This window comes from Mastomys coucha, unplaced genomic scaffold (assembly GCF_008632895.1).
Source record: "Mastomys coucha isolate ucsf_1 unplaced genomic scaffold, UCSF_Mcou_1 pScaffold18, whole genome shotgun sequence".
Classification (NCBI taxonomy): Eukaryota; Metazoa; Chordata; class Mammalia; order Rodentia; family Muridae; genus Mastomys; species Mastomys coucha.
The window spans coordinates 56,012,406-56,035,281 of NW_022196900.1; the positions used below are offsets into that span (position 1 = coordinate 56,012,406).

The 22,876-nt window shown below is 37.6% G+C and overlaps 1 protein-coding gene across 3 annotated transcripts in view; it reads right to left on the reverse strand.

Annotated features, from left to right (window-relative positions):
* The window catches only part of CUNH1orf87 (chromosome unknown C1orf87 homolog), a 71,017-nt gene that overhangs the window by 38,058 nt on the left and 10,083 nt on the right, over positions 1 to 22,876 (reverse strand). For 2 of the 3 annotated variants that reach the window (XM_031376808.1, XM_031376811.1), the window contains exons 3-7: positions 17,172 to 17,244; positions 10,191 to 10,331; positions 9,310 to 9,579; positions 1,848 to 1,969; positions 8 to 173 (exon numbers count right to left, since the gene is read on the reverse strand). In XM_031376808.1, the coding sequence (XP_031232668.1) occupies positions 8 to 173; positions 1,848 to 1,969; positions 9,310 to 9,579; positions 10,191 to 10,331; positions 17,172 to 17,244 (772 nt within the window). The remainder of the gene's footprint in view (positions 1 to 7; positions 174 to 1,847; positions 1,970 to 9,309; positions 9,580 to 10,190; positions 10,332 to 17,171; positions 17,245 to 22,876) is intronic. The other variant, XM_031376810.1, reaches the window with a different exon arrangement.

A 22,876-nucleotide genomic window follows, 5' to 3' on the forward strand; every position in this document is an offset into this window, starting at 1 on the left:
TGGTTACCTTGGGCAGGGGCAGGCAGCCAGAGAATGAGTAATCTTCTTTTCGAAAGCTCAGGTTGAGGCAGTCTATGTTGAATTTGCCTTGGCAAGTTCTTAGTGCCATCTTCAAAATCTCTAGCAGGCTCTTGTTCACTTCAGACAGTAAGCTGGAATGTTGAGGCAGTATGCTGATTAGACAAGCAAATAAACACTATGAAAAGAACAACCTGCTAAAAGGCTCTGCAGGCTTTTATGTTGTGTTTCTCAGTTCAGCTATTTACTGAGATCCACCTTAATTTTAGTAATCTGAATGAGGACTGAATGTACAATGTTCATAGATCTCCATCCTTTTTTTTTTTTTTCATTAGAATGATATCTATAATTTCTTCTTAGGAGGCACAAACCTACTGGGTTATTTCACATGTCCTGAATTTCATTGTGACATTTTCACACATATGTCTCATTATATTTTGCTCTCAATTATTCTGTTTTTCATGTCCCAATGTCCTCTGCACACTCTCAACTGGTTCCCTTCCTTCCCTTGGAGTGTGCCCCTCTATCTTTGGGACACATGCATTCTATTCTTCTGTTTTCTTTCTGGACTTTAATGATGACATTTTTAGTGTCTGGGCTGATATTCACACAGGTATAATATGTACACCCACACCCACATACACATACACACACACACACACATACACTTTTAAATCTAAGATCTAAGATCTTCAGTAAAATGAAAATCTTTGGCTCTGTTACCAGTTAGAAATCAAAAGTAAGAAAGCTCATTTGAGTCTCCATTTCCAACTGGACACTAAAAGCACAGAGGAAGTAGATGAAGTGTGAGGTGACAAAGAAGTTGAACCCAGGATTTTGGTGGTGGAACCCACGTCCCTGACAACGACCCTTCCTTCCTGTTCTTGATAAGCTCAGAAAATGTCACACTCCACTCTCCTTCATCTTTAATATTTCTTCTACACACACTTTAAAAAATGATTTGTCATGTTTTTTACTTATGATTATGCAAAAATATTACTAATTTTTAATTTTAAAACCCTTTGCTAATACTAATAACCTAGGACTTCACTAACCAAACATATTTTCTAGGTGAGTTCTGCACCGTACATGATCCTTTATTTCAGAATGAGATTTTCCTTTAAAAGATAAAAAAGGCAAATGTTTTGGTGTAAAGAAACATATGAAATTAATGAAAATTACTTTCTATGCTTAGAGAGAGAGAGAGAGAGAGAGAGAGAGAGAGAGAGAGAGAGAGAGAGAGAGAGAGAGAGAGAGAGAAATGAAAGGGATGGGGAGAGGGACAGGGTAGGAGAAGAAAAAGAAGAGGAAGGCAGGGAGGAGGAAAAGGTGGGGACACTATACACATAAGCCAAGTATTTGTGAACAAGTACCACTAGTGAATGTCTACACTGCCCTGAAAGCTCTAGAGGTCTAGTGAGTCTGAATGTTTGTTTACCAAACTCAAACTCAGGAGCCTTAGGTTATGAACGTGGAGTCCTCATAAAAGGGGTTATACAAGAGGTTACAGTGTCTCTCTCTTTCTGTCTCTTTGTTTCTTTCTATCTCTCTCTCTCTATATATATATCATTCTCTCTGTGTCTCTGTCTCTGTCTCTCTCTGTCTCTGTCTCTCTCTCTCTCTTTCTGTCTTTCTCACTCTCTCTCTCCCCATTGTATCATGTAAGGATAAGAAAGGAAATGACATCTGAAAACCCAAACCCAAGCATGCTGGTACTTTCATCTTAAACTTTGAGCCTCCAACACTAGCCACCAACAGCATGTCAGTTCACCACAGCAGTATGACTTAGATATGCAGGAAGCATATGACTGTAAAGGGGAAGAGAATACCTTTGTTTATGGTAGCTTGGACTTGGAGTTTTCCTTGGGTTACTATATACAGCTGTTCCATTTTGCTGTAAATTATCTTTAGTTGCTTCTTTCAAAAAATTGAGTAGCTCTCCATAATTCACCTGAAAGTTAAATATAAAATGGAACAGTTTCATTTAATTTATGTCAAAGGGAAAGAGGCCCATTGGAGTCAACTGTATTTGGAAAATGTTTACTATTGACAATTTTCAAAAAATCCTATTTTAAAAATGCAGGCTCATAATTATTAGTAGTTTTAGCTAACTGGTCTTATCTGTACAAATGGCAAAATAGTACCTCCTCATTTTTGCCTTGTGGTTGGGTAGAGCCTAATTACTTAAATTCTCGGCAGTACCCTATAAGTATAGTAAAAAGTTTTGAATGAAGTTTTGAATGAAGTTTATCATATAAACATTTCTGGCCACTATCATCTGTGTTGGTTCTCTTTACTTCCCTGCAGATTTTGTCTGAAAACACAACATATAAACTTCTACTGCACTTGCATCAAGTTATATAATAGCAGTGAGCTCTGCCTGAAGCACCTTGCTTTGGATTCCAGACAACTGTGTGTTGGGACTGCAGGGTTCTTACTATTTCCTGGAGTTTTCTACCCATACAGAAATACAGTGTGTTAATTGAGAAAACAAAGATTTTAATATTTTATATAACTATTTCTCAGCATGTTAGTGTAAAATTACTATATCTTTAGATTATATTAAATTAGAATTGTTTGGTTTTAAAAGATGTTGGTTGAATTCCTGGCTTGATTTTCATGAAATTCAAGTCAGTGACTTTTGGATGGGAATTAGGACAGACTTTTCCTAATATGGACTACATACTTATGTGAAGTGGTACTCTTAGCTTTGATAGTTACAAAATTAAAGTACTGATAAATTTTGATCAAGCAACATCTGAAAAATGTTGAAGATGCTTTACATCCTGCAATAAAAAATATCCATCTTGTTGTATGTGTGTTTTGTGTGTGTGTGTGTGTGTGTGTGTGTGTGAAGTAATGTGCATGTATATACACATAAGTGTATACTATGGAGGCCATAGGTTGATATTGGTTATGCTTTACCTCATGTACTGAAGCAGAGACTCTCAGGTTAACCAGGGCTTGTTAACTTGGCTAGCCAAGTTAATTGGTTTGTTCTAGGAATTCTGTTTTCTTCTCCCATGAGCAAGCATTACAGATGGGATTCGACAACTGTTTGGAATGAATGGGGTTGCTAAAAATCTGAACATTCATTCTTCATGTGCTGAGTCATGTATGGCTGTACAAGGGATAATGGGACATGATTCTGACCCCTGGAACAGAGCAAGCAGGGTATAGGCCTCCAATAGTGTTGACACTTCTTTGTATATTAATGTACATAATCTACTTTATGTTTCTCCTTCCAGAGAGATTCTCCCTGGCAAGGTAAATGACTCCATGATAAGTAGAAACATCATGAGTCAGGGAGAGTAGGGTGTGTCTAATGTCTTTAGCAAAATGGAAAATGCTGTGACCTTCAAGAGAACTGTTAAGGCTGTGGGGAAGAACTCTGAAAAAAAAAAGAGTTCAATAATGTACAGTTTCTAAACTATGCAAAATATAAGGATGCAATATGAATTATATGAGGGGCTTTGTAGATCTAAAATACAGAGGTATCTATACTACGTGCCAGGTTGTCAGAAAGATATTAAGGAAGGAGATAAAGAGGTTTGGCGAGTGGTGATTGCAGGGCAGGATCCCACTCAGCTAAGTTTATTTTTTTGTGCTTACAAAGGCAGGCAAATTCCTGAGTTCAAGGTCAGCCTGAGACACAGTGAGGTTAGCAATCTCAGAATGAGATCCCACCAAGCTAGTATATTGTTTTCATTTACAAAGGCAGGTAGATCTCTGAATTCAATTGCTATGTTAAAAAATATACTTGCTGTCTTCTAAGAATCAAAGGGCTAAGGTCACACAATGCTGATTCATGGGATAATCAAAAGGGAACATGGGTAAATAATTGAATTGATATGTAAAGAAAGAGTGAGCTTTTGTCTATAAGAGCTAAGATATCTAGATCAGGTGTCTGGAGATCCAGCAAGGGCAGAACACAATGCTGTCAGCTTTTACCCCATGATTGACTTTGAATCATTCTTTTTTCTGCTCCCAAACACCCCTTGCTCAGAATTCCTCTCTAAGCCAAGGCTGGTCCTTGACATTTGTGTCTTATATTTTTTTCAAGTAATTTACCTCCTGAGCCATTTCTCCACCCCAGGAATTTTTTTTTACAAATAACGCTAAGGATAGTTGACTAAGCTTAAGGAGTGGTAGTATTTTATATTTACCTAAAATAATATACAATACTTACACCCTGTATCTAAACTAAAAGCCTCCTTTTGCAGAATAGCTTTTCATGTTATCAGAAAATGCTATACAAGCCATCAAGGAAAGGAAGAGATCAATTGTCCTGTTCTTCTAGGAGTCATATGTACCATGCAAATAACTATAATGACAAGATATTCTACAAGGCGCGATAGTGACACTCCTATCTAGATGTTAACTAACAGCTATCTAATTGGATTTAAGAACTTCCAAACAGGAAAGAAACCATGCCTTATATTAGAGACCAATCTGTTCAGTACTAGTGAGATTATGGATTTTAGAGGAGAGCTTTTAGTTTACTAGCATTATTCCTAAATAAATTCTCAACCTTAATTTAAAACTACTGAAAAGTATAGCTACCAATCCATATCAAAGAAACATTTCTTTGCAATAAATGGACACATAGGCACACATACACACACACACACACACAAACACACACATGACATAAAGTAAGTCATATACCCATGGCTCAGAAAACATCACAGAAGAGGGGCAGAAAATTATAAGAGCCAGAGGATTATAAAGTCTGGGAGACTGTTTTCTCCTAGAAATGACAGAAAGCTTCACCCATGATACTGAAATAATATTGCTGCCTAAACAAGACCTGAGCAATAGAAATACAAATAGACATGCTAACACAGAAGGTAGAAATATCACAGGGTCCTAACCCTATACAAAAAGCTACAGGCAGTTAATGACCTCAAGCTGTACTACAGAGCAATAGTGATTAAAAACTATATGGTATTGGTACAAAAATAGGATGAGCAGAGGAATAGAATTAAAGACCTAGAAATAAAATCACATACTCATGGACACTTAATCTTTGACAAAGAAGCCAAAAATATACAATGGAAAAAAGAAAATATCTTCAAAAGTGGTGATGGTCTAAATGGTAGTTGGTGTGTACAGAAAAGAAAATAGATCCACATTTGTTACCCTGCACAAAGCTCAAATTCAAGTGGATCAAGGACCTCAACATAACCAGATACACTCAATCTAATAGAAGAGAAAGTGGGAAAGAGCCTTGAACACATTGGCACAGGTAAAATACCCTAAACAGTACTCTAATGACTCAGACTCTAAGATCAAAAATTGATAAATGGGACCTCATGAAACTGAATACCTTCTGTAAACCAAAAGACATAGTCAATAAGACAAATTAGCAACCTACAGATTGGGGAAAAAAATCTTCACTCACTCCACATCTGATAAAGGGCTAGTAGCCAAAATATGTAAAGAATTCAAGAAGCGAACCTCCAAAAAATCAAAACATTAATGGTAAACAGAGAAATCTTGAATGGCCAAGAAGCACTTAAAGAAATGTTCAAAGTCCTTAGTGATCAGGGAAATGCAATTCAAAATGACCCTGAGATTCTATCTTATACCAATCAGAATGACTAAAATCAAAAACTCAGGTGACAACACATGTTGGTGAGGATGAAGAGAAAGAGGAACACTCCTCCACTCCTAGTGGGATTGCAAACTGGTACAACCACTCTGGAAATGAATCTGGAGGTTCCTCAGAAAAATGAAAATTGATCTACTTAAAGACCTAGCTATACCACTCTTGGGCATATACCCAAATGATACTTACTATACAACAGGGGCACATGCTCCACTATGTTCTAGCAGCCTTATGGGTGATAGCTAGAAGATAGAAACAACCCAGATGTCCCAAAATGAATTAATGGATACAAAAAATGTGGTTCATTTATACAATGGAATACTATTCAACTATTAAGAACAAGGGCATCATGAGTTTTGCAGGCAATTTGATGGAACTAGAAAATATCCTCCTGAGTGAAGTAATCCAGACCAAGAAGGACATGCATGGTATGTACTCATTAATAAGTGAATACTAGCCAAAGAAGTACAGAATACCCAGGATATATTCCACAGAACTCAAGAAGTTTAACAAGCTGAGGGGCCCGAGTGAGGATGGGAGGCAGATAAAAGCAATCACAAGAGGCAGTTGGAGGGAGGGACATAGGTGAGAGAAAAGAGGGGGAGCAAAAGAGGAACATGATCAGGTATTGGGGGTGGGGAACAGGAGAGAATCCTTTAGGGCTAGCAGAATAAATGGAAATATGAAACCTTGGGGAGTAGAAGGTATGTGTGTGTGTGTGGGGGGGGGTGAGTCCCTTTAGAATATACCAGAGACCTAGTAGGTCAGAGAATCTCAGGACTCAGAGAGAGGGACCTTAGATGAAATGCCCAACAGTGGGGAGAAGGAATTTGTAGAGTTCACCATCTGAAGAAAGACAGGTCATCAAGTGGAGGGATGGAGTTGCCATTCTACAGTCAAAAACTCTGACCCAGAATTTTTCCTGTCTAAAAGAACTGCAAGGACAAAAATGGAGAAAAGACTGAGAGGGAAATGAGATCCAGTGACCAGCCAACTTGAGATTGGTCTCAAGGGAAGGGTCCAAGGCTTGACACTATTACTGATGTTCTGGTGTGCTTACAGACAGGAGCCTAGCATGGCTGTCCTCGGAGAGGCCCAATGGACAGCTACAGATACTTATATCCAACCATTGGAATGAAGTCTGGGCTCCCTGTGGTTGAATTAGGGAAAGGCTTGGAGAAGCTGAGGAGGAGGAGGGCTACCCCACAGGAAGACCAGCTGTCTCAACTAACATGGACCCCTGAGATCTTTCAGACACCGAGCCACCAGCATAAGTGAGCTGGTCCAAGGCAGCTGATACATATACAGCAGAGGACTGCCTGCTCTGACCTCAGTGGGAGAAGATGTGCCTAACTCTCCAGAAACTTGAGGCCTCATGGAGTGGGGAGGTATGTGTGTGTGTGTGGGGGGACATCCTCTTGGAAACAGGCAGCAGGAGGAGGAATGGGATGAGGAACCGTGGGAGGGCAGACTGGGAAGGGAGTAATGTCTAGATTGTAAAAAGATAAAAGTAATACAAATATAAAAAAATCATTTCCTAGCAGTGTGATAATTAATTGGTTATTCAGTGAAAAGTGGTTAAACTTAAAATTAATTATATACACATAAGCAACAAAATCCAGTTCAGCATTTTTACTTATGAATTATATATATATGTAATGATGATCATCATCAAAGAAAAAGAGGCCATCAGTTTGAGTAGAGGTGAAGGGTAGGGATTTGAGGTAGGAAAAAGAAGGGGGTTATAATATAATTATATTTTAACTTTAAGAATAAATAAGGGGCTGGAGAGATGACTCAGTGGTTAACAGTACTTGTTGCTCTCACAGAAGACTCAAGTTTGGTTCTCAGCATCCTTATGAGTTCACAACCACCTTGAACTCCAGTTCTATGCCATCTCTGCTTTCTTGTAAACTTAATGGGCAGGAGGCATGGTATACATACATATATACATGAAGGCAAAACACTCATACACATGCGATAAATAAATCTAAAAATAAATGATTAATTACATAAGCATATTCATCTCAGTATACAAACTTGCTTTAATCTTTTATAAATATTAAAATTCATGGGTGACAAAGTTTACAGAACTGTGGGAGAGCCATGTGGCAAGTTTTGTCTAATGTGCTATGAACAGAAACAAAGAGAATCATTTTGAGTTAAGGATTAAACTTCTGGCATAAAGGCCTTGGAAGTCTCCCCTTGACCCATCCAGTATCACTTGCAAAAGGATTCCTGAGCAGCTGTTTCATCAGAATTGGTCCTGTAGCTTACTTAGACAGCATTAGTACCTATAAATATAATGTGAATTTAAAAACTTAGCAGCTAGCAGGGATTGGGAATGTAGCTCAATTGGTAAAGTGCCTGCTACACCACAGTTCTTGGGTTTGATTCCCCACATGGAATAGAAAATAATAACACATGCCTATTACCATGGCCTTTGAAAGGGGGAAGCAAGAGGATTAGAAACTCAAGGTCAACTTCAGCTACACAGGTGCCTTCAGATGCCAAAACATCAATAAATGATAGTTGATTTTACCCACTCGGAATATGGGATTGTTAATGGGGGAAAACATAGTGTCTAGCCTCTTTTTCCTCCTTCACATCTCAGAAATGGTTATTACATATACTACGTGCTTATAAATTTAGATGAACTCATATACTCTAGAGACAAGAATTTATTAGATTAGGTGAAAAAGGCCAAGATTGTTTTCCAGTGTAGGAAGGGATTGAAGGATGGTCACTGATTTTCACTGCTAAAATAGAGGCCATCCAGTCGCTCTGGATAAAGAATTTCCAGAGAACCAGAGGGACAGACTTGGAAAGAAGTTAGGCAGAATCTCATATAAGGTAGGTATTGGGCTATAAAATTTTACTTAAGATTCATGCAGTTTGTGTTATGTATTGACCACATACTGCTAAATAATTCTGATAAGGATAGAGCAGGTTTGATTACAATAGCTTAGGAGAGAGAGCATTTATTTGAGCACCTACTAAGAGATAGATACAGCATCAATATCGCTCATTTGTTACATCAGTAAATCAAGAGATGATACCTGTGATGTTGGTTTTGACTTGCTTTCCTAGATGAGATCATTGAGGTACCAAGGATATTGAGAAAAATCAGTCATATAGGTTGTATACAAAGCCACTCTGGTTTTTCCGTAAGTTAACTCATGTCTCAGCTCCATGTCTCCCATTAATCCCTTGGTTTCTTCAACTAATTTTCTTGACAAACTGGGTCTCACTTTCCAAAATGGTAGCAATACATTAAATTTTAATGACACCTCTGACTTCTAAGAAACTGTCACAAGTTTACCTTAGTTACACCCTCTACTCTTACATTCCAGCTCAGAGAGCATGCCTGCTCACCACTTGATTTAAAAAGGTCCACTGATTTCAATCAGTATCAGGCTTCATATGCTTAGAACAGACAGTGAAAGTTGAGACACAAAAGTTCTTTAAAGAGAAATTGAACGTATCTGAGAGCCCTAACCTTATTTTCTCTTCCAATGTTTTCTCATGAAAAATTTTCTACTTATGAATATGTGTAAGCTTAGAAGTTCATAGAAAGGCCTTGACCAAGGGAGTAACTAACTTTTTAATTGTATTACCCTGATGGGTTAAAGGAAGAGACACAAAAAGAACCCACACTTAAGAACACATAATAACCATACCATTTCCGGAGAACTCCTTCTAGAAAATCTTTGGCAGAAGAGCTTGACTGTTGGTAATGACAGAGGGACTTTATGCCTTAGGAAGAGGTGGCTAAGCTGTGATTGGTGGAGAAAGCCTGAAGAGATGGGGTCCAGAGTCTTCAGCTCTTTCTGAAGTTTATCCAACAAATTTGAGTTCAATGGGCACGAGTTGAGTTCTCTTCTGACCAGCATGGTTAAAAACGTATCTTCTCTTGGCCTTTGGACAATACTTGGCCTTTGGACAATTTCCTGACCCAACAAGGAATAGAAATGTGAGAAGAGCTCTGAGCCAATAAAGCAGAAGCAGAAACCACTGGCACAGGTGTCAAAGCTGAACTTGGCCTAGGGCAAGACAAGATGGTACCACTTGAGGAAAGGAATTCATTCTGGATAGTTTGATTAGTTTATGGAACCTTGGATCTCATCCTTAGGAGGGAAGGAAGCAACTCTTCTCAGAGGACATATATGCTCTTTAATGGCCATAATCTGTCTTTCACAATCAATGAAAATGAAAACATTTCATCTTGAACAAGCATTTAGAATAATAAATCTATGAACTTGTCAGATTAGGAAGTTTAGTGCTGAGAGCATAACAAAAGATGAACGCTGAATTGAGATTGAGTCAACTGGAATGGTAGGACTCTTCTAGGAAATTTGCAGTGAAGGAAGGTGAGATCTGTAGGCTTGCCTGAAAAGTCCCTAAGGAAGAGTCCTGTGAATCTGGGGAATATGAGAAGTATGACATCTGTCAGTCTATCTTCTGATGTTCTAATCAGTATTTCACATGAAAATACACTCAGTGACTAGTGTCCACCATATACACATCTATAGAAAACAAGCCAATAATTCAATATACATACCTCGGCTTGCCCAGAGCTGTCCTTCGCTGTATGTCCCAAGCACCAGTCTATAGACTTTTTTCTCGGGAGACTATGCATGTAGGATAGAGATTGGTCTCCTGTTGGTACAGAGCTGCAGTGGACATTTGTCTCATGGGAAATCTTAAAGAAAGACAGACAAATGTAAGCAAAGAGCAAGAATATAGAAGAGAAAAGAAAACAAACAAGGAGAATATGAGTGGACCAGGTAGCTTCTTTCAGCGAATTCCAATTCTAACTGAAATTTGGGCCATGACACTAAGGAGTATCTGATTTTACAGTGAAGAACACTTGCTCCACACTATTTCAGCATTAGACAATTAACACATGTGGAACACAATGGTAACAGTTAGATACTGTTTCATCTGCTCAAGGAAGGTGTTTTTGACAGATGCACATAGGAAAATAGGTAGAACATAAGGTGTTTGTAGACAAACGTGGAATCTTACTAGAAATGGGAGTCATTGTAGGATGTTTTTATTAGCAAGTTCAGCAAAGAGTGGTGAAGGCAATTATGAGCTTTGGCAAGAAGAAAAGAAATTTAAAGTGTTACTCTCCAACAGTGTTATTCAAGTTTATAACTGAATAATAGATGAGTTAGGGTCAAGATTAAAATCTAACCTCATTGCCATAGAATATGGTGAATTATTGATATTTGAATTTTTTTTCTATATTTTATGATGGTTTATCATGTTAGTCTGCAGGGCCTTGATGGCTGGGGGAAACTGATCCTGGCAGCAGTAGATGATATGCTTCCAAAACACTTTCCATAAGCTAACTAGATACTCCCTTCATGTAACTTTCATATTTTAAATTCTTGACTAGCTAGTACCAGGATTAAGATGCCCCAAAACAATGCTTCTGTCCCACTTTGCAAGGGAAATCTTCAGTGTAATGAGTGCTAAGTTGTTTTTACTCTCTTTCCCCAGTGATTCCAAGAAGCTTCACAAAATTTGTGCCTTTTGCTTCCAATCCATTTCAGGTTTTTGGGTGAAGTTGGCATTTTCTCACATTCTCTGAATGGGACAACATATCTTTCTCTTGAAACAAACAAACAAACAAACAATTATTCTTTCCAACATGTTCATAATCATCACTTTGCAGTTTGGTTTCATACCCAATTTTAATTAAATCTTTACTAAAAATCCAGATCTGTGGTTGGTATTAGTCTCAGGAAATTAAAGTTACGGTTAAAGGGACTGTGGTAACTTACTCTCTTCAGTCAATTGATAGTGACGGCAAATAACTATCAGTATGACAGCAACCTACAGGTATTTTGCAGTCATGAAATATTTTAAGGCAAAATCAAGAAGCTCTCCACAGTGGGGAAGAATATCAGTTATAGAGTATGCATGTAAAGAAGAGTTGGTTATGTTACATACTCTGAACAAGGCACCACACAGGGATATATATGAATCAATTTTCCTCCTACAGCAACCCTGTGGTTTTTGCTCAGTTTCATAGCTGGAAAGCAGAGGTTTGTAGAAAATGTACATACACACATATAAAACACACACATGTATGTATGTATGTGTGTATGTATGTATGTATGTATGTATGTATGTATGTATGTATAGGGTTTCCACAAGTCTCTGTCAGGCACTCTAACAAGCCCTAGAATGAATAGATCAGCATCTTCCATTGCTCTCATAACGTGTGAACAGTTAGAGGCACAGTAAGGAACCACGACAATAGGATAAGATAGGGTAGAAAAAGCCCTACTAGAGCAGTGCATAGATTCACCTAACATGGACTTAGAAGGCCAGGTCATCAGGAAATGTCACCTATGTCTAGGCTTGAAAAAGACATTAGATTTTGATTGTCTAACAACAGGTTATGGAGGAAAAGGGACAATAATAGAAAAAGGGAAGTGAACAGAGAAAATGGAGTATACAGAAGGGGGAGGAGAGAGAGAGAGTGAGTGAGTGAGAGAGAGAGAGAGAGAGAGAGAGAGGGAGAGAGATCATTTCAGAATCTAGTATTTGGGAAAGGTCTTGCTATTAGTCTGTGCTCTATCTGAAAACAGAACAAAATCCTCCTTTTGGAAGACAAAACCATCTTCAGTACATTTAGTCAATGCTATTTTTGTGATATTGGCTTATAATAATTGTTAAAAATAAATCATAAAATTCTATAAGTATTTTAGAAATGCTGGAAACCAAATAAATCCTACACATTGAAAATATGGGTCTAATTTCATTCTTCTGCATCTGGAAGTTGAAGTTTCCCAGCACTACTTATTGAGTATTTTTGGCATCTATATCAAATATAAAGTGGCCAAACTTGTCTGGTGTGTGTGTGTGTGTGTGTGTGTGTGTGTGTGTGTGTGTGTGTGTAGATACACAAACACTATGTATTTGTGTGTTTAAGAATACACATCCATTCTTTATACATATTATTTTATAAGTATATAATATATAAGAGAAATGTATATTACAATAAGGAAAAACACAATAAAGACAAAAATAAGAGAAATAATACCTGAAGCAAATTTACAGTTTAGAGACAGCCTAGCCAAATCCAACTGGGATCAATAAAGGTTGACTCAGTTCACACCTGTAGATGTGAGTACATGTGGTAATTGCTATAAACCATCAAGTACTAGATATTATGTGACAAGATTTCTTATAATAGCTGGTAAGTACAAAGGAGGAAGTTTAAAAAAACCAGAAAATCCGGTGGTGTAAAAATTATTAAAATCTGCCCTGTAGAACAGATTAGAACTCTGACTAGATTAAAAACAGAACAAACAAAGAAACAAACAATAAACAAATGACACAGGACTAATGTAAGGAACTCAGTGACTGGCTAGACATGAGAGTTATGGAGGGAGAGGAGGAGAGCCTATCTTGGTTTCTTACTGGTGCAAGTGGAAGATTGGAACTAAACCCACGCTTGATCAGGTCACAGGAAGAAGAGCAAGAGCAAAGACTCTACTTTGAACATGTGGAATTGAACTGCAAATACGTATCCAAGTGGGAAAGCCCTTTGTATCTGCCTATTCATATCTATAGTGAAGGCAAAAATCATGAGGCTCTAATCTATAGCTGTATACCGTCTAAACAAAAAGTCTTTGAAGAACACTGTTACCAACTAGCTGTGATAGCTATTAAAATGAAAGCAATCACACTTTTATTTTCATGCTGCCAGATGCTATAAGCACATTTTAATTTATATTTTAGAATAGTGTTACTGTCTTTGATGTTAGTCACACATTCTTCAAAAAAATTATCAAAGAAATCGGCACTAATGTTTCTGAGAAACTGTATATATATATATATATATATATATATATATATATATATATATATATAATATGTGTGTATGAGTTACACACACACACACATATTCAAAGGTTTACCCAGGGGACAAAAAGGATATTAATAAATAGCTCACTCCTCATCTTAGGAGACCTCAGACAAGTCCTTTAAGGCTTGTCCTGCTCATTTTTTGATGTATTACTATTCTTAAAGATATAAAATGTTTTGTTCTTGTAACCTGTTAAGCCTTACCTCTTATTAAAGATATCGTTTGATATCATCTACTATTTGATTCTTGCTTGCCCTCCTTCGTGCTGTCTCAGCCTTTATCAGTAACTTCTCTTTTGGAGCAATTTAATCTGTCCAGATTGTGGGCCACATCCCACAATTATTTTTATCTGCGTGTGAGTGATAAAGATCTAGAAGTCATTTTGATTGGTGTGTTTCTATAACTACAGCAGGATTCCATTTACCACTTAGTCAAGGTGGTAATGAGGGTTTCTGTACCAAGCAACTGTGGCTGCCATCTGGCAAGCCAGCATTGCATGCCTGCCTGGCAGACAGAACCAATTAGTCAGTCCCCACACCTCCCAGGAGGCCTTCCTGTATTTGGTAGCTGGTGTTCCACACTGAACCTCTCAAAAGTCCATGATGAATTCTAGGTGGGGATAAGAAAGTCATTTCCTTTTGATGCTACAGAGCCAGCAAAGACTCCAGACTGAGGAAGTTCATGAGCTGAACTGCTGACACAGCAAACTTCTTTTTTCTGGTCATGGTAATTGCAAGATCCATGTCATCAGTGATGATCTGAATACAGGTGGACAAACGTCAAGTATGGAGTTAGCTTATGTGCTACAAGGGCTTGATTTTACTAAAGCAAAGGAGTAGACTCAATCTGGAAACAGCAGTGCCTAAAATCTGAACTAGAATAATCAGATTGACACTTCTCAGCATTATGATATTGGTTTGTCTCTGCTTCCTTATCCGTGAACTAAAGATGTAATTGTTTCTAAGTGTTCCTTGTATCACTGGGTGATTTGTGATAGAAATTAGTTGATACATGTAGAAATATTACACTAGTGCTTAAGATGTGGCAAATGATATCTGTTAGCTCTAAATGTGAGTAAACAATTGCTAAAGTTAGAGTAGGAAGAACTTTTTTCATGCTGATGAAAGAACCCTTGACATAAAATGAATTGAAGAGGGGAGAAAAAAAAATCATACATAACTAGTCTCACTCTATATCAACATATAGAGGATAGAAAGCCATTAATTTTCTAGTTTATGTTTTAGTTTTTAATTATTTATATTATGCTGTTTTCTAGCAATTGTGTAATATTTTATGATTAGGGAAATCAATTAAAATTTAAATAAAACAGAAGGCACACTGTGTAGCTCAATTAGTACAGGGCTTATCTAGCACATACAACTCCTGAGTTCCATCATTACCACCATATAAACCAGGCATGATGGCACATGCCTACAATCCTAGAATTCAAGAGGGAAAGAAAAGAGGATAAGAGGCAGAACACAGCTCTCAACTACACAGAGTTTGAAGTCATTTTGGGATATATCAGATCTTGTGTAGAAGAAGAGGAGGAGGAAGAAAAGATGGGTTAAGGAGGAATAGTAAAAGAAGGACCAGGAGGAGGAAGAGACGAAGGGGCGGGAGAATATGGATCAGGAAGAAGGAAGAGGAGCAAGAGGAAGAGGAGGAGGGGGAGGCAGAAAACAGCAGGGGCAACAGTGGTAAAAGCAGGTCAGGCATCCTATCTACACCTTTATGAGTCACTTTAACTTGGAATCTCAGGTTGTCATCTGTCAGAATAGAGAAACAACAGTGGCATGTACATCCAGTAATACAATGCACACAATGCAAATAATATGTATCTGAAAATACCTGGTCATATAAAAGAGTTTTTGTTTTTTGAAACTGTATTATTTTTACTAAAGTCATTCTTGAGAGTGACAAAACAGAGGAAATATATCAATGCTAGCATCAAAATTAGAGGAAAACTCAGAGACTTTTAGGTGTTCATACAATACTATTTTAATCTTGCTAGTATATTCTTTCTTGCTCTAAACAGGCCATACCTTCAAGGACTCACCATGAGAAAGCCAATAGAAAATACTAAATAGAGGCCAGAAGGCCTCAGTTTTAACCTTAGTTGTCCCACTGACTTACTGGCCACGTTACTTTCATAAGTGGACTTCAGTATTCAGTTAGAACACTCAGAATGCATCCTGAAATATACTGGTGGGATGTCAAATATTCCAAATACACAGTCTTTTTGCCTGGTTCTTACGCACAAAAGCTTAGAATCCATAGGCATTCATTTCCTCCTATGGATAAAATCTAGCTGGCATCTTGTTGAGTTTTTAAAGGGCTATTAATATTATAAGCTAAAAATACTTCTCTTTGAGTTTTATGCAGACTTTAATCAGTATTCTACTAAAATATCTGGCTGTCACTTAATGCTTGGCAGCATTGCAAAACGCCCACTCTATGTATCCATTTAATTGAAATTTCAGTAATTTTTGGAAATGGCACTTTGTTATCAATGAATCATTAGTTTGGTCTTGATTTGGATCCAGTTTTCAATTGGTGCTATACTTGCCTTTTAATTTCAAATTACTGATCACTTGAATTTATCCTTCTCAAGACAGCTTTTATGGATTGTTCATTCAGATGCTTACTAGTAGAGTCTGGTGATATGTATTTCCATCAAAACAGTTTGGGTCCACAGTTTTGTTTTGTTTTTGTTTTTGTTTTTTGATATTCAGACAGGGGTGCAAGGGATTTTGAAAATTAATAGTCTTTTCTTCACATTCTTCTAATGTGAAAGCATACAGACTTTCCTTCTCCAGCAGACTGGAAGCTCACATGGTATTCTGGATAGATTCTTGTCAACTAGACAAAAGGTAGAATCATTTGAGAAGAGGAAACTTCAACTTAGGAGATGCCCCCTTCAGATTGGACTTTAGTCAAGCCTGTGAGACATTTTGTTGATTAATGACTGATGTAGGGATACCCTTCTCATTTGGGGTGGTGTTTTCCTTGGTCAGGTGGTTCTGAGTTATATAGGAGACCAGGCTAGGCAAGCCATGGAGAGCAAACCAATAAGCACCATCCCTCAATGGTCTTTGCTTCAATTCAGGACTCAAGGTTCTTGCCTTTCTATATCTATGATTTTTCCTTCATGATGGACTATAAGCTGTCAGATAAAGTAACCCACTTCTCCCTCCTTAAGTTGCGTTTGATCATGGTGTTTATCACATAATATAACATAAACTTAAGACATGGCTAATGATACTTATTTACTGTTATCGATTGCTTAGAAGCAGTGAATTTGCCATAGTAATGTTGACCAACTCAATTTGTTGTAGACAAAATTTTACTTGTTGAAAATGAAGCATTTATAATTTCTATTTTATGAAAAAGTACTTATTTCTATTTGTATATGTTTGCATGAATTTATGTTTTCCTCTATATTTTCCTAATGAATTACCAAGAAAAACTTGGCCATTTCTTGTTACTCACCCTGCTATTCAGGAATCTGTTACTGAGTACTCTGGTTAAGAACTTTTGATTGCTTTCTGCTTTCAGGCTGCTTCTTGGGTTCTTGCTTTCTTCCTTCTCTGCTGGGTTAGCAGTTATTTGTTGCTAAGAAGAGTCAGAGGGTCCTGGCAGGTCTCTACTCACCTGTCTCGAATAATCAGTCTTGGGTTTCTGGAGTGAGGTTTGAGGTTCTGTCTTCAACTTCTCATTCTGCTTACTGTGAAGAGAGTTTGCAACTTGTCAGTCATAAGGAACACTCATCATCATACACAACGCTGGCATGAGAAGCAGAAGGTGTGAGTTTGGAAGCGTGAACAGCAGTAACAGCCCTGTGAGATGTAGTGGTAAACATGGCTGTCTGTCTAAGCATCATGTACCCAAGAACACCAAGCCACTATCTCTCTTCTCACACTATTTTTCTATTCTCACGTCCTTGACCATCTGAGTATCTGCTCTAGACCACTTACTACAAGAAGTGAACACAGTCAAAACTGAACACTAACCATGAGTATGTTGCTCATTTATAACTGAAATAAGCTTTTGCACCTAGAAATTGATGAAAGTCAGAATCTTTTGCCAGTCACAGGCCTGCTCTGTCTCTCCTCAGTTGTTTGACCCCAAGACTTTTTTCTCTAAATGTTTTCTCAAATGCTCCAGTATTTGTTGATTCGACCCAAATTAAGCTATGAGCAGCTCTTTGAACATATGTGTAGTTCTAGGGTCATCTTTTTTTGTAACATCAGCATGAATTAAAAAGAAAGCTTAGAGAGAACTCAGATGAGCATCTATGTAAATGGAAGGAGATGGTTCCTAACAGGTGAGTAGAAAAAAATTTCTGGGAAGTCAGGGGAGAACCTAAGAGTATTGACTCAGCAGCAAAACTAAAAAGATGCTTTTAGAAAGAGGCCCAGACAACAGTCTCAAATGCCAGTGTGTTCTGCAATGAGTCTCTAGTTTAGCCATATGAGCACTGTTACATTCTGAGCAAAGGGTCAGAGAGCTGGTTTCAGTGAACTAGTGAAAGTGGACACTAGAATAAAATGAGGGAAGGTAAGACAGAGATGAGGAACCATAGAGAGGAGGTGGAAAAAGTAGAGTGAAGAAGTCTACTTGCCTGAGTAGAGGGGTGTAGCATATAATCTGGGTTTTCAGACAGTTCTCTCTTACTGTTGTGTTTAGAGATGCCAAGGATTTCCACACATTGCAACACTGATGTGGAGAAGATGCCACTAGAGAAGCCTAGTCGACCAGATGCAATACGAGGTTATATCAGAGAGGCCCAGTGCAGGGAAACGTGTACACCCATTTGTGTGTTTGGTGACAACAGGTTAATAACTTCTAATCTCTTAATTTTTCTCTACTAATAAGACAGTTACTTGATTGGTCTCACTGGGAAAGTATGCAATGGAAAGTCTGAATTAAGAAGAAATTATTTGAATTATCTGCTAGGAAGAGTGAAAGAGAGACCTGGTGTCTGAATGGCAAATGAGGAGAGTTTGCGAGCATGTTAAGATGGAGAACACAGACTTTCGGGATACCAGTTTGGGAGCATGAATGCTCTCCTCTGTGCATATTAGCCAAATAAATCTTATACTGAGAAAAAAGACATTGATTTTTTTTAATTCAACATACTTAAATTCCTATTAAAAATAGCACAAACTATGATGTTTAGAATTATTCTAATCTTGATTTTGAAGTCAGGATAATGGTTATCTGTGGAGGTTAACATAGAATGTAGATGGAATTGTGTGGGGCTTTGGAGTACTGGGACCTTCCTCTTTCTTGAACTGGGCATTTGCTGCATGACTATATGATGTTTGTGAAAACCCAGTGAGAGATAGACACAAGAGATGTGCTTTTATGTCAGTACAAATATATTCCTCTAAAATGTCTCGAGAAATTGGCATAAATCTTATAGCTATATGTGCCCAACATATCCATGTCTAGCGATCAGTGCAAAGAATGAGTACTATTTGGTGTTCAGAGGAGAGAGACATAACTATGGTCTGTGATAACTAGTAAAACAAAGCAAACCAGTTGTTTCCTTTCATGATGTCAACCATCCCTTTCCATATCTTAATTAATTTGGTCCCTAAATCAATCCCAAAGAAGGCATATTCTCACTTACAGATGGAGAAACTGAGTTCAGAGATTTTAAGTGACTACATGGCTTTTCAGTGGTAGACTCTGATTTAAATACTCTACTAGAATGCCCAGCTTTATATCCTGCTGGCAGTAGGGTCATAGGGTGAACATGGAAGTTTGGGACTGAACAAGGACTCAAAAACAAAGGAACAGACCACGAAAGCAGGAAGTCTACACTTCGAAGGCTATAGAGGAGACATAACACTCCTGGGTAGAGACATAGAACCTATACCATCTTTGCTGTATTTACCTATAAAATCCTTCTCGTGGTAGACTCAAGACAGAAATGCCCAAGAAATTCTGCAGTGTATCTTTTAGAACAACCACAGTAGATGTGAAACCAAAAATAACCTGTTAGGTCTGTTTCAAATAAAAACTGTCTTTAAAAAAAAATACATAGCACTTTAAAAATTAGCATGAAATAGACTCTCCAGCTGAGAAATGACATGTGTCTCTGCTTAGCACAAATATCTCTTCAACACACATTTCTTGTTGTGTTGTTCACAAACTCACAGTTCTTTCTTCTAGGCGGTGTGTTAGCTACCTACTTTACTGAAAATAGAAATTTGCCATTTTAAAAGAAAGGGAAAACACAGTGTGAGTAGTGTGTTGGAAAGCTGGCAATTAGCTTCCTCACATATACTTCTGGCCCCAGCTTCTGATCCTAGGGTTACTATGAAGAATTCAGTAGCATCCCTGGCTAGAGTAATTAGGGATGATTATAGTACTGCTGAGTGATCAAAAATGAGGGCAAGCTGCCCAACTGTTCCCTTTCCCACACTGGAGACTTGCTGTAACCAGGCCTTTAGGGCTCCCTACTGATGAAGCTCAGAGTACTGGAGCTAAAAAGAAACACTATAGGGTGAGTGGCAGTATCCTTTGCCTTAGTGATGCAGGGTCCCTGATGACCCTCCCATGCAACTCCATCTCCACAGATCACACATTTCATTTGGATTACATAAAACCTCAAATAGAGTACCCAGGGGGATCAGCAAAAGGTCACCAGATGCCATCCAAAATGTCTGCCAGCCTTGGCAGCCAATCAGTGCCTCCAATTCCCAACAATGTGCCAACTATCCTCTAGAGTAGACTCCCGGGACTGTGACAGCACAGGGACTAGAGATCTCATTTTCATTTTTGTAAAATGGTCTTACTGAAAGTTATAAGAGATCATCAGCACAAACAGGGTCTTGCCTCTCTTACGTTAAACATAACATAACAATTTGGGAGGGAATATACCTGAAATATCACTGGAACTGAAATATCACAGTAACTGAAGGACAGAGTCTGTGATAAAGCATGTTGAAAATGTTATTGTGAAAATGTGTGAGGGTTTTTAACATTGTGTTTCCCTTTTTAAGCTATGGGGATATGACAAAAGAGATTTAGTTTCCAGAAAGATGTTAAAATGGTGTTAATTTTACTTCTATATCTATGCCCAAACAAATCACTGCTCCATCACTAGTGACATCATAAATATATACATTACCACACTTTAATTGAGACTCATGCCTCCAAAGCCTGTGTGCCTCAATTTCCGACCTATAACTTACAAACAATTAAACATAATTAAACAATAGGGTTTTAAATCTTGTATTTAAAATATGAATGCAAATTTTAGTGAAAACTAACCCAGAGTGGTTTAGAGTGGTTTCTATTCTATATCCTAAGCTTAGTTTCCCTGTGGAACATCAAAAGTACTCATTCAGCCTGTGTTTATACTTTCCCAGAGACAGAGCTGTTACCATCCAAAAGGAGCTCAACTCTTTATGACATTGAGCTGTGTTCTGGCATTAAGGAAAATAGTAAATTTATGTGTTCAACCCATTTATATTATATTTTTTTTGGAGAATATAGCAGTTTTCTCAAACGACTGTGATCATGGAAGATATAAAATTAGTAACTAGTCCAATCAGCAATTATTCTTTGATGTGATTTACTTTTAAATTGTAAGTAACATCTCAATATCTCTGCTCTCCTGAAAGCTCTATTTATTATTTACAGCTGTATATCTTATACCACAGACCTTGCCTTCTGTTTGTTTTTTGGGTATATATTATTACTTCCTTATTCTGATGGTAGTAAACATCTATTCAAGCTAGCCATTGTTGTATTCAGACTGTATTGTTAAAAGAGAATATATAAAACAGCAACAAAAAACAAACAAATTAATTAATTAAAGAGAAAAATATTCTAGAAAAAATGAATCAGCTGACTCTTGGAAAACCTATAAACCTATGAAAAACCTATGAGCCAGGTCTATATTCATGTACCAAAGAGTTCAAAGCCATCACAAACAACTCGTAAGACATTGTATTAAAATTAACCAGAATCACAACCAGAAGGCTAGGGAAATTGTTCAGTTAATGAGCACTTACCAAATACACTCTTTATTCATTCAATCCCAGTACAGAAAGAAAAGACTCCATGGCACTCTGCCTAGTGTTCAGAGGCCCTGACAAATGGCATTTTCGTGTTGTTTCTTATGGTGCTCCACCATCATAAGTATCTCCCTCATCACCCAGGTCTATAGTATGCCCTTTGCTCTTGAGTTCTAGAGCTTGCTTAACTAATAAGGATCCTAAAGTTCAAGTGCACAGATTGTGCGAGATTTCAGCAAAGGAACTCTACACAGATGGGAAAGTACCTAAGGTATCCCGGTACCTTGTTACTTGATAATCATAATAAATGCAAGTTCTAGGAATTGCCAAGTTGAAAAAGCTAACAGTGATTAGTATAAAATCAGCTTGTCGTTAGTAGAATTACTTAATTTCATGGAAAATTCATGAACAACATAGCAATAGGGTTTTCCCAGGTGAATTATTTTTTCATGGGGCAACTTTGGACTGTTTGAAATAAATAATTGTTAGAGACTTAAGATTTTCTGTCATTTCTACTTGCTTTCTCTCAAATTTGGCTATTGAAAGCTGAAGCAAAATGTGCAACTGCACAGTCTCTTCAGCAATTATCTCTTCACATGAGGGCACTGTGTCAGAGTGAGGTCTCCTAACTATACTGAAAAGATATAGGTCCGTTCTGTAGCATATCCTTAGATCAGTGGGTCTCAACTTGTGGGTTGTGCCCCCCCACAGAGATTGCATATCAGATATCATGCATGACAGATGTTTAATTATGATTCATAAGAGTAACAAAACTACAGTAATGAAGTAGCAATGAAGTAATTTTGTGATTGGGGGTCACCACAGTATGAGGAACTGTTTTAAAGGATCAAAGCACCATGAAGGTTGAGAAGCACTGCCCTAGACGCTATACATGGTTTTATGGAGTGGGAACAGTAACCATTGACCATTACTTTGACCAATTGAATTAGACTAAATCATCGATATGTAAAGAAATCATGGATTTACTACTACGCTGTGCAAATACAACCTTGGGTTATCTCAAGCTTTTAACTGGATGTATGATATCATTGTGCGAAGCTTTCATATTCATGCACAGATACTTTTGTTCTCCTTAAGTTTTAAAAGAAAACAAAAGAAAGAAGAAATCACTTCCAGATTATTTTAAATCTCTGGTTCACAATGCAATGTGGGAAAATTTACATACCCAATACTTTAGTTTCTGTAATACTTTAAATGTTTAATAGTGTCTCACAGTGTCAATATACAAGAGTTTAATTATCACAGCTAATGAACCAAATTCTTACCCTCACCTAATTAATGTCTGTGCCACCCTCCAAGCAG